At 46.8% G+C, this 12,262-nt stretch overlaps 1 protein-coding gene across 1 annotated transcript; it reads right to left on the bottom strand.

Annotated features, from left to right (window-relative positions):
• Window positions 1-1,445: 1,445 nt before the first annotated feature.
• On the bottom strand, window positions 1,446-12,193 carry rfx5 (regulatory factor X, 5). Its single transcript, XM_083680978.1, is given in 11 exon segments — window positions 1,446-5,051; window positions 5,053-5,910; window positions 6,394-6,485; window positions 6,830-7,028; window positions 7,164-7,230; window positions 7,423-7,554; window positions 8,043-8,189; window positions 9,031-9,113; window positions 9,456-9,489; window positions 9,825-9,975; window positions 12,009-12,193. Coding segments are annotated over 10 exon segments (1,866 nt in total). The 5' UTR covers window positions 9,935-9,975; window positions 12,009-12,193; the 3' UTR covers window positions 1,446-4,907.
• Window positions 12,194-12,262: the final 69 nt, after the last annotated feature.

The raw sequence follows: 12,262 nt of genomic DNA, 5'->3' as shown, positions 1-12,262 counted from the left end.
TTTTTTTTCCATCTTTTTAAACTTGCTTTAACTATTTTATTTTTGTTTTTACTGACTGTGCTTTTGTTTTTTTATTTATCTATCTATACTTGTTCCACCCATGGAATGTCGTGTCTTTGAGTACTGAGAAAAGCGCTCTACAAAATAAATGCATTATTATTACTATTATTATTATTATATTAGAACCTGAATTTGGTTTCAGGGTTGCCTGGTGCCCTGATTTGATGGCCTCTGTATGAGAGCAGGACGCCACCCAGCGGTCAGTGTAGGACTAGACCTCAGTCCTGGATCATGACGTCAGAACAACAGTAAGATCAGGGATCATTGAACATGACATTGAAGTTCAAAGGCTGGAATAATAGTTTAATACCAATGGGTTTTTTTGTTTTCTTTTGGAAAAATGTAGTAGTGAAAAGTAGCTTACTACACCGCTACATGACAAAAAGTAGTTAAATACTGGAAACACGACTAGGATTTGAATTTATTTTAACTACCACCAAACTACTGCAACATGCAGTTAAACTGACAGTTGAGCTCCATGTCGTGGAACTCCTCCCCGACACTGGCAACACCCCCCACAAACACAGCATACCTCAACTCAACCCTCTACTGCTGCTACCTCAAACACAGCATACCTCAACTCAACCCTCTACTGCTGCTACCTCAAACACAGCATACCTCAACCCGCTACTGCTGCTACCTCAAACACAGCATACCTCAACTCAACCCTCTACTGCTGCTACCTCAAACACAGCATACCTCAACTCAACCCTCTACTGCTGCTACCTCAAACACAGCATACCTCAACTCAACCCTCTACTGCTGCTACCTCAAACACAGCATACCTCAACTCAACCCTCTACTGCTGCTACCTCAAACACAGCATACCTCAACTCAACCCTCTACTGCTGCTACCTCAAACACAGCATACCTCAACTCAACCCTCTACTGCTGCTACCTCAAACACAGCATACCTCAACCCGCTACTGCTGCTACCTCAAACACAGCATACCTCAACTCAACCCTCTACTGCTGCTACCTCAAACACAGCATACCTCAACTCAACCCTCTACTGCTGCTACCTCAAACACAGCATACCTCAACTCAACCCTCTACTGCTGCTACCTCAAACACAGCATACCTCAACTCAACCCTCTACTGCTGCTACCTTATGTTACTGTTTGGATTATGACTTCATCGTTGTACTGTTGAGGAGCGATCTTGACCAAAGCATTTCATTACACCGTCTTCGGCTGTATTCTGTGTATTTGACAAATGAACTTTGATTTGATTTGATTAACTGATTTGCCAATCACTGACTGAGATTGAAACTGTAAATGTTCCTCTTCCAGAGTGGAAGCTTCTGAAGCTTCTGAGGATCTGAAACCACCGAGTGAAAAACGACATCAACATGTTTCCAGTTACCTAACATTTATTACAGTCAGCATAGGAAAATATATTCACATTAGTCGTTGGCATCATTTAGTTTAGCTCTGTGTTTAAAGGAAGCATAGATGTAAATGTCACAACATTCTGAGATGATATACAAAAAAACATGTAAACAATTTCAAAAACAAGAGTATTCAGAGTCGCACATATAAAAATGACCAACATGTAAGGTGCAATAATCAGTTATCAAATCAAGATTATGGTTTTTTTTTTCATGTGCAAACCAATTAGAAACAGGATTAATCTTTAGATAAAAATAAAGTGCAAAACACAAGCCTGGAGATTATAATGTCAAAAGAAAGCAGAAGATAATATCAACCTTAGTCATTACATCTGTTATGTTTTGACATATGAATTCTAAACTAGGAGAGAAACTGTTTTCTTTTGTTTCAGAACAATTGAATTGTCACGTAAAACCATGCATGGATCGATTTTTTCCATCAAAAGTGTCTTTCAAATTCAAAGACTATCTTAACACTGCACCTAAAATGACCTGTACAACGCATGAATGACTCATACCAACAGAAGCACAAACGATAAATAAGAATTTCATCAATTTTCATCAAACCAACAGTAATTGCAAAACGACTCATTTGCAACCTTCTTATTTGCATTGACTTAAACAAACCACAAAGCAAAGTTATGAAACTGCTTAACCGCCACAAAGCTAGCCGGGCTAGTTTAGAGGGTTACCATCAGAACTGCAGGTGTTGAACGCGGTCGGTCATGATGTGGTTTGACCACCGGTCAAGTTCAAAACTCTGCTACCCGGATCCCGACCCTTATCTTTGATTCTCTGACCCGTTTCTTTTGAGCACCGAGGCTCCACAGTGGAAGTTCTCTCTCTCATTCACTCACTCACTTTACTGCACACTCTCACCCCTTTAGGGCAGGGGTCACCCATGTATGGATGTCTTAGGGCAGGGGTCACCCATGTAGGTATGTCTTAGGGCAGGGGTCACCCATGTATGGATGTCTTAGGGCAGGGGTCACCCATGTATGGATGTCTTAGGGCAGGGGTCACCCATGTAGGTATGTCTTAGGGCAGGGGTCACCCATGTATGGATGTCTTAGGGCAGGGGTCACCCATGTATGGATGTCTTAGGGCAGGGGTCACCCATGTATGGATGTCTTAGGGCAGGGGTCACCCATGTATGGATGTCTTAGGGCAGGGGTCACCCATGTATGGATGTCTTAGGGCAGGGGTCACCCATGTAGGTATGTCTTAGGGCAGGGGTCACCCATGTATGGATGTCTTAGGGCAGGGGTCACCCATGTATGGATGTCTTAGGGCAGGGGTCACCCATGTATGGATGTCTTAGGGCAGGGGTCACCCATGTATGGATGTCTTAGGGCCCGACATCTGTCTTCAGGGCCTACCAACCGTTTTCTCTAGTCTTCATCCTAAACTATGATAAATCTCTTACTTCTCTTATGGAAGTACTGGAAGAGATAATCACTTGCTCATTACTTGTTGGAGAGAAAATGTCTGTTTTAGGGAAATAGCCTGTTGTTGAGTAGATGATCTCGAGTCCCCACCATTACGGCACCAAACTATGAATTCACATGCATTGTCTTACTTTTGAAGCCCACAGTTTACACAGGGACTATGATAACCTACATTATCATTTATTTAGAGTGAAACTCACGATAAATTCGCGGTTCGACGGTTAAGATATCGAACCACTTAGCCAGCTAACATGCTCGTTTCTCTGTCATGTTGGTAGTTAGTTAATGAGAAACTTACCTCCTGTTTACTGCAAACCCTTACTGTTAGTTAGCTGGTCTACCAGATGGAGATGCATCTCTCTGCTGTTTGACAGACGTGTGAGAAATGCAATTCAACTGTCAATCGACGATTTGTCAGCTATCACTGACTGGTACACTTTTATTTTATATCATCAAAATATCAAATCATGTCGCCAATTCTGATGGAAAGCAGTTTGATTGAGCAGGTTTTACATTAAGTGTGGAAGAGAGAGGGCAACCCTCCCCCAATGATAATAACAACCCCTCCCCAATGATAATAACCTCAGTTGAATTTGACCTAAATCCATCGAAAATACATCCAATATGGTTTACTCCCAAACCAGCGGCAACCATATAGCAATGTGTTTGTCATCCTTTAGTTCTTAGCAATTCTGAATAATATTAATAGTGTTCATATTATATATTGTCTCATACAACGCCAGACGGGCTCTTGCGCCTTTCCTTTTCTTTAGTGCAACTTTTCTTGTCATTCGTTTCTGACAGTTCCAGACGGGTGAGAGGCTCAGGTTTATTGTCAAAGGACGGAAGTGTGATTACACTTTTTTGTTTCGTTTTAAACATTTTAGATTGATTATACTTTGGATGAAATGCTGATTTGGATACAAGGCTGCCGGAAAGTAAATATTTTAAATCTGTGTAACGCAATATACCCCCAGTTTAGCACCAAAGACGTCTACCCCTTGTAGAGCAACAGATCAAGAGGCTGTAAGTTTGGCAGAGGTGCCAGACAGTGTGGAAATGGGAGCAGCAGGAGAATATCTCGTAACTATTTGGGCATGGCGACGTATATTTGCATTAGCTCTGTCACGCTAACTATTCAGTAAATCATTGCTAGCTTTTCTTTCTCCTCTGCTGCGCTGAAGTTTTTAACTCTGGTTAACAGTTCTCTGGTTCGCCGGTTTGTGCTTTCATGCGTTCGCCTGAGGTGATAACAACCAAGAGACACATTTCCCTGTTTGACAAAGTCTGCTCTAGATGACGATGTCTGTCATGTTTCCTCATGTACGTTAACAGAGACCAGAGTGCTGGAACATTGTCATCTCGCCCAGTAAGTGGTTTGTCTGAGACCAGGGTGTCTCATCGTGTGGGAAGGAGGAGAAACCCCCGTCTCAATGCTTGAGGGCATCTTGTCAACAAAGCTACACAACTTCTTCATATCTTTCCTTTCTTACTCTGGAAGTCTGTTTGAATTCACAACTACAAACACAAACAAAACACAACCAAAAATGTAAATAAAACATATTTAGGGGGGGTGGGGTGGGGGGGGGGGTTCTCCCAGGGAGAGTAGCACTTAGAACCTTGTGAGGTCCGGACCCGTAATACTCCTCCTCATCACCCGAAGTCAGGTGATCTGATCTCAGGAATACCTAATCGCCTTTCTCTGTCTCTCTCTTCGCTCACAACAACACAGACAAACATGCGGTAAATAGTCACAGGGCAGAGGGTTACGACCGGCCCTTCTACATAGTCAGGTGCCAGGGTTAATGAAAGGTCACCGGGGATTAGTAGTGGTTTGGTTTCATCGATCCGCATTGGCTCTCTACATCTGCCAATCTAGGATTTCCACCAATCGTTGAGAGGGGGGAGGGTGGGTGGGGGAGAGAGGAGGGGAGGAGGGAGGGAGGGATAGTCCCTTAGTGCCTCCCTAGTCTCTGGGGAGAGGAGGGTGAGGGTGAGGGCAGTCAGGGCTAGGGTCCGTCAGCTTGAGAGCCATCAGCTGGACCCTCAGCACCAGCCTGGGCTGTGGAGGTCAGCAGAGGGTCTGAGGGGGTGAGGTCCATGGGGGTCAGGGTGATCTCCACCTCCCCCCTGTCCTCCAGCAGGGTGGGCAGGGGCAGATGGTGGTGGCCGGGGGTCTGGGTGGTGTTGTTGCTGGGTCTCGGGGCCCTCTGGATCACCGCCACCCATCTCCCACTTCGAGTGCCCAGGGCCCTGCAGCAGCAGCAGGGGCCGTGGCTCTGACTCCTGGGCGGACTGACACTGGACCACCACGCTCCGGTGCTCCTGGTCACCCACAGAGTCCACCACCGAGGGCTGACCTAACACCAACGTCTGCTGGTCCTGGAACACAATCTCCACCATCTGAGAGGACGAGGAAGACGAGCAGGCCTTCTGGATCACCCCTCCAGTGACGGACGGGGGGACGGAGGACTGGGCTGAGGGGGGAGGGGCCTGGGGAGGAGGAGCGGCGTCTTCAGGCCGCGGCTTTCTGGGCCGTCCTCTTTTCCGTTTTGGCGGCGCCCCCCCCGGCCCAGGGACCCCCCCCCCAGCCGCAGCCAGGGCCTCAGGGGGGCGTTTGGGGGCAGAACGAGCCCTCTGGACCACCGAGGTGGGGGCCGCTGGCGCCACGGTGACCGTGGAGGTCTTCTCCCGGTCGGGGTACGAGAGGCTGACGCTCTGGGGGAGGATCATGACGGGGAGGGCGCCCCCCTGCTGCTGCGGCAGGGTAGCCATGGCGATGACCTTGACCCCGCCTGTGTCCTTGGGCGCCAGGGAGGGCGGTGAGGAGCGCACGGAGAGTGGAGACTTGTCGGGGACGGAGCTGCGGGGCAGGATGCGGGGCAGGTGCTTCATAAAGGCTTCTACCTGGAGGTCGCGACCCCCGGGGCGTAAGGCTTCGCCCCCTTTGGCTGGCTTCTCGCCAGACGACAGCTTCCCCTGAGACGTCTGGTCCACACCTTCCTTCTCCCTCTGAGAGAGACATCATACAACAGCATTACACCTGAACACAGCATTACACCTGAACACAGCATTACAAAAAACTATTTGAAACACAATTAAAACTATTTCCAGTAGAAGTTGCTAAATGATACGGTTTCAAACATCAGGCAGGCAGCGTGTTCTGTTGCTCCGTCCGTTTGTGGATAATCAGGTCAAAAAAGTTACAGTGAAATGATTTCACACTATGAGAGACTACTGTTGATCTGTGCTGCGGTTAAAATTAACAAAATAATACTTAAAACACACTGAGGGTCAAACACACTGGGGGTCAAACACACTGAGGGTCAAACACACTGAGGGTCAAACACACTGAGGTCAAACACAATGAGTTCAAACACACTGAGGTCAAACACACTGAGGTCAAACACACTGAGGGTCAGACACACTGAGGGTCAGACACACTGAGGTCAAACACACTGAGGGTCAGACAGGGTCAGTGCTGTGCTGTAGTACCTTATCAGAACTGCTTCCTTCCGTCTCTGACCCGCCTCCTTTGGACGGGACCGGGTTCTTCTTGATAACTTTGTGTGGCTTTGCAGGACCTCCTGTGAGAAACAATGGCCGATCATGAGAGGATTACAGTCAACCCCCCCCCCCCACCCTAAAAAATCCCAAAATACATTTTGATATGTCATCTGATTTAATCCCTGATTTAACACGATTTAAATCATACTTTTAAACTGCATCATTATTTTGAGATGTGGATGGTTTCTGACTTTTAAAGAAAGGAAAAATGATTAGAAACATTTCAAAAGGTAGAAATCAGAGGCCGGGCTCATTAATTAAGTAATGCATGGAATAGTATCAAACACCAGTGAGCCCGTCCTCCGATGTCTACCTCCCCCAGCCTCCCCTGGGTAGCCGTGATGGCGTGTGGACGGAGGCTGACCTGCGAGGGCCGCGGAGGTCACCAGCTCCGCCTGGCTGCAGCGCGGGTTCACGATGTGCTCCTGCACCAAGAACCGAGCGATCTCCACCACCGTGTCGAAGGAGCGCTTCAGAATCTTCTGCGCCCAATCACAGATGAGCTCGCACGCCGCCTCCGTCACTTCCTGCTTGTAGGTCTGCACCAGCTCCGTCAGCTCCGACTGCAGGGAGGGTTAGGGTTAGGGTTAGGGTTAGGGTTAGGGTTAGGGAGGAAAACAGTTCTCTGTTGGTTGTTTTTACGGTATTTTACAGTTTAAGGTATAGCAGCTGTAGGTGTGGTGGCGGGTCGGTCATACCGGGTCGTTCTTCAGATCCAGGTTCGGCAGCAGAGGCATGTTTAGGACGGTCTTCCTGCGGATTCCACTATAGCAATATGTAACAGCAGGGGAGTTAAGGAACAACTGTAGCAGGGGAGGCTGGTGGAGGCAGAAATCGGAGGACGGGCTCATTGTAATGCATGGTATGTAACGCATTGATTGGCTACAAAGTGAAGCATAGAATGTTGACAATTTGGGGCGACTTTATTCACCCTCGGCACCGAGCAAGTTAAACAACTTCCTGAGAGGATATTTGGACTGGCCTCTGCCGCCCAGCCTCCGGGCCTTGATGTTGGGGAAGATGTCTCGGATGATCTTCCCGAAGTTGGCGGCGCTCAGGTTCCGGTGCTGCAGGTTCTCACAGTACCTCCTGCGGGGGGCGCCAGAGAGCAGCATGTTAGCGTCACATCGTCCTCTGGGGCTCAGTTGGTAGAGCATGGCGCTAACAACGCTTTGGTTGTGGGTTCGATTCCCGCTGGGACCATATATACTGAAATGTATGCACTCACTGCAATGTAAGTCGCTTTGGATAAAAGCGTCAGCTAAATGGCGTATATTTAAAGCGAAGTGCAGTCAAGCACACAAGGAGTTTTGAACACGGCAGGGGGATAGACTTACGTTACCTCTAAGATACCAATTAACAACGTTTGAAAGAGATTAAAGCATTGCAAAAATGGTGGCAATTTTCTTAAATGTCACTTACATATTTGTGCTCACTCACCACAAACCTCAGAACAGAGTTGGTTGAAGATGGTTTTGGTTTTTATGTTTTCTGACCGTTGTTTTATAGTAGCTGTATGACTCACCTTTACCTGAACATCAGGTTCACGTTGTTCTCTGACTGACTCTTAAACTCACTTGTACGTCTCGTAGACGTCCTGCTTGGGCAGGCAGGTGTCTGCGTGCTCCTCCAGGTGGCTGCGGATCCAGTTGCAGGTGTGGAGCTGGTCGGCCGTGTTAAAGGAGCTGGCGTCCCCACCGACCCCGCCGCCGCCGCCGCTGCTGCTACAGGAGAAACAACACACACAACTACGCAGTCAGCAGAGTTGGTTTGTTTACAGGATAAACAACAAACACAACTACGCAGTCAGCAGAGTTGGTTTGTTTACAGGATAAACAACACACACAACTACGCAGTCAGCAGAGTTGGTTTGTTTACAGGATAAACAACAAACACAACTACGCAGTCAGCAGAGTTGGTTTATTTACAGGATAAACAACAAACACAACTACGCAGTCAGCAGAGTTGGTTTGTTTACAGGATAAACAACAAACACAACTACGCAGTCAGCAGAGTTGGTTTGCAGATACAACTTTATATGCAAATGAACCAAGGAGGAGGACCACAGCTGCATGGCCTAGAAGCTTGTATATATATATATATATGTATTAAATAAAGGCGTCAGTAAATATGGTATCAGCCCGACACTCCCCTCTGACACACACCAGCAGGTGTCAGTTATCGTAAGGTATTTCATCCTTTAACGGGGCTCGTCTGCCACCCCAGAGATGGTCGTCTGGGAAACCACGACATCCTCAAGACAACCACTTACACAGTTAACCCACCAACTGCCAAAGAGTTCCAGAACTCTCCCCACCTAGAGAGCCAAGTGTTCTATGTGGTGTTTACCTAGCAACAACACTCTGATTGGTTACAAAATGAAGCATCATAATTTATGCATTTTGGGTGAATAAAGTCACCCTTGGCGCTCTGCGGCAGGGTAGGTTGACAAGTTAGGTGACTTTATTCAGCCTCGGCACTTAATGAGTTAAACTTCTTACAAATCCAGCCTAGCCGTTCATAGTTAAGGAAAAAAGATCTTTCTCTGTTTGAGGAGGAGCTCACCTCTTCTCCCCAGCGCCGGGGCCAGAGGGCAGCTGCAGGTACAGGTACAGCTTGTCGTTGTCTGAGAAGCGCTGGACATCTTGCTTTGAAACCACGGAGAGAAGAGAGAGACGGAGAGGAACAGTGAGAAACACACCTGGGACATAAACGCTTCATAAACAATTCAACACCACACTTGCCTGGAAGGGGAGGCTGGTGGAGGTAGAAATCGGAGGACGGGCTCATTGTAATGTATGGAATGGAATGACACGTCTGTTAGATACTATTCCTCATTCTATTCCATGCATTACAATGAGCCTGTCCTCCGATTTCTACCTCCACCAGCCTCCCTTCTCAGAATCAGAATCAGAATCAGAATTCTTTTATTTGGTTACAAAAAAGAGGCTGTGAAATGGTTATGGGGTTATTGTTGCCTGGGAACTTACCAGGATTGTGTCCACTTTGCCCTGTACTGTCTTACTGCAAAACAGAGGACACAAATCAGATGACAGACAACTTTTTAAAGCCTTTATACTGACTTGACTACAGTCTGATGACTACAGTCTGTCTTCTTCAAGACAAGATAAATGACGCAGAGGGCTGAGGAAGGTGCAGATCAGGGGAGGCTGGTGGAGGTAGAAATCGATGACGGAGTCATTGTAATCCATGGAATGGAAAGAGGAATACTATCAAACATGTTTCCTCATTCCATTGCATGCATTATAACAAGCCCATCCTCCGATTCCTGCCTCCGCCAGCCTCCCCTGGTGCCGGTCTAGGAGGGCGGCCGTAGTGAGGAACGGGGAGGGGCTTACGAGATGTTACTCTTCAGTTTCTGCAGCAGCATGCTGGGCTCTGTGTCCCCCTCTCCTGCGTCCAGGCCCTCCCTCTGGCAGGGATCCGCCTTCAGCCTATCCTCCGTCATGGTTGGATCGCGCTGCGGTGGCAAACCGCTCCCTGACGCCTCTGCAAATCAAGGGTCACTGATGTTTTAGTTTCAGTTGCAAAGTGTTCCTTCTTTTCAATTTCCAAAAGCCACACTGTCAATGACGCTTGTCAACTGATTCGCTACACTGATGAGACATGGAAAGACAAGACACAACAGGAAGTATTGTGTGTTGCGCCAGCTTTTCAGGAAGACACTGTAGGGGGAAAGTTAGCCTCGGAGCCTAGAGATTGACTTCAGGAGATAAGCTTCACTCAAGCAATTGCAGGGAAAATCACATGTATCATAAAGACAGAAGTGAACCATGGAGGATACTATCATAGAATACACAATTTGTAGGCAGACATGGGAGTAACCTGCCCAGCAACAACAGTTTGCTGACGCTTAGAAACTTGTAGAGAAACTCTCAAGGCCCCCTCAGCAGGGTGCCTCGACGATTCTGAAATAGACACGGTTCAGTTGTTTACCCACTACACACAACGCTAAATGCTGAATCATAGAAGTAACATTCAATAGACAGCAGACACACACATCCTACAGAATGCTACGGCGTAAAACACACATGGGAGAAACATGTCCTCCTCACAGGTTACTTTGGCTTTAGTTGCAGACGCAAAGTGTTCCTCCTCATTCTGTTCACTAACACTGTTAATGATGTTTATCCACTGGTTCTCTACACCGACAGACATGTGGAGACAAGACACAACAGGAAGGACTGGATGTTGGGCAGTTTCTCAGGAGCATCACAGAGACCCTGTTTTGTTGTCGCCCCTCCTCATGACAAACCATTTCATTAACGCTCATTTGAATTAGAATGTAAGGTTCTAGATGACTGGACTCAACAGACACAGTCATCAGGACTATACATCTGCCAACCTCTTACATGTCATCGTGTGTACATCCATGCAACGTATCTATTGACCTATAATAACTTGTTGGTATTGAGGTATATGAGATTTACCAGTTACCTTTTCTAATCTATGATGTAGAGTGGTCCGGGTCACACAAACACATTTAAATTTGGTGCAATGATGATCAGATGGTAAGTTGCAACGGGTTTTTATTCAAGTAAATATGCCTCTGTTGTCTGTAACGAATATGTTCTTTTGCTAAATAAACACCTTGTGTGCTGTCAACACAGTCAAGGTCACGTTTACCAGCGGTACTGTCAGCCATGGAGCGGGACGACCCCACCACCACACCACAGTCCGGGAACAATTAAACACCACTACAACCTCCAACATCCTATGTGTCTGTGCATATACAACACAATGTTGCAATTGAGCAGAGGAACTTTGAGGGTTTTTTTGGTACAGTTTAAATACGTATCTATGCACTGGCGCATTGAGTAACGGCAGCCCTGGTCCGGCCGTGTCACCGGCTGTCAGCGGCGGCGGGGACGGCGGGGACGGCGGGGACGGAGGGGACGGAGGCATGTTCATGTTCATGTTCATGGAGGAGCAGCGAGCCATGTTGGCTCCTACTCCAACACCCTACTCACACCCAATCACTAGCGAGCGGCGTCGATTATTCGAGACAGAAACATTCGTGACATGGATCGTCTATATTAACTTTTTTATATTTCATATCTTTTGGTGCACTTCATACTACGGTCATGCGCTTACAATTTGCATACTTCCCGCTTTCTGGGCGCTAAATCGACACAACATGTTGTGGCTAGCTAGCTAGCAGCCCGGACTGACACACGAGTGGCTGACAGGTTTCTGAGAATAAGCACGCAGATTAGTTATAACGATTTAAAGGTGACTTAGTGTCACAGAGTGGCGATCGTGACTGGCAATTTACACACGTAGAGTCAATGGACGTTGTTTTTAAATCTTTGCTAGCAAGTAACTACGCTCGGCTGGCTAGCTTCATAGCTAGAGCTTACATTAGCAGGCAATGAAACACCGTGTCGCTAAAACATGAACTGTTACAGAATTAAAACTTTTAAAACAATTTCGCAATAAAACATGTAAATTGCACATATTACTCTGTGATAAACATAATAAAAACATTTGAGAATTTATTTTATAAAAGAAAAAGAAAGTACCTGAGCCAAAGATACAGCAAAAATCCCCTTTCAGATGTTTTTGTGATTGGACAACTGTGTTATGTCTGCCTGACTACAAAGTAAACGTCAATTCCAATTGGTGAATTGTTCTAATTCTACTCAGATACCAAGTGCAACTTTAATTCTATTGGCTAAACAGCTTTATTTTCTTGCTAAAGATTATTGTGATAGGAGGCGTTTTGCTGGTCTGCCCAGTAACTGAGCTGATGAATCGTCTGAGGAGATCTGCCTAG

This window comes from Argentina silus (genome assembly GCF_951799395.1).
Source record: "Argentina silus genome assembly, chromosome: 11".
Taxonomy (NCBI): Eukaryota; Metazoa; Chordata; class Actinopteri; order Argentiniformes; family Argentinidae; genus Argentina; species Argentina silus.
This window is presented reverse-complemented; position numbering and strand designations above follow the sequence as displayed.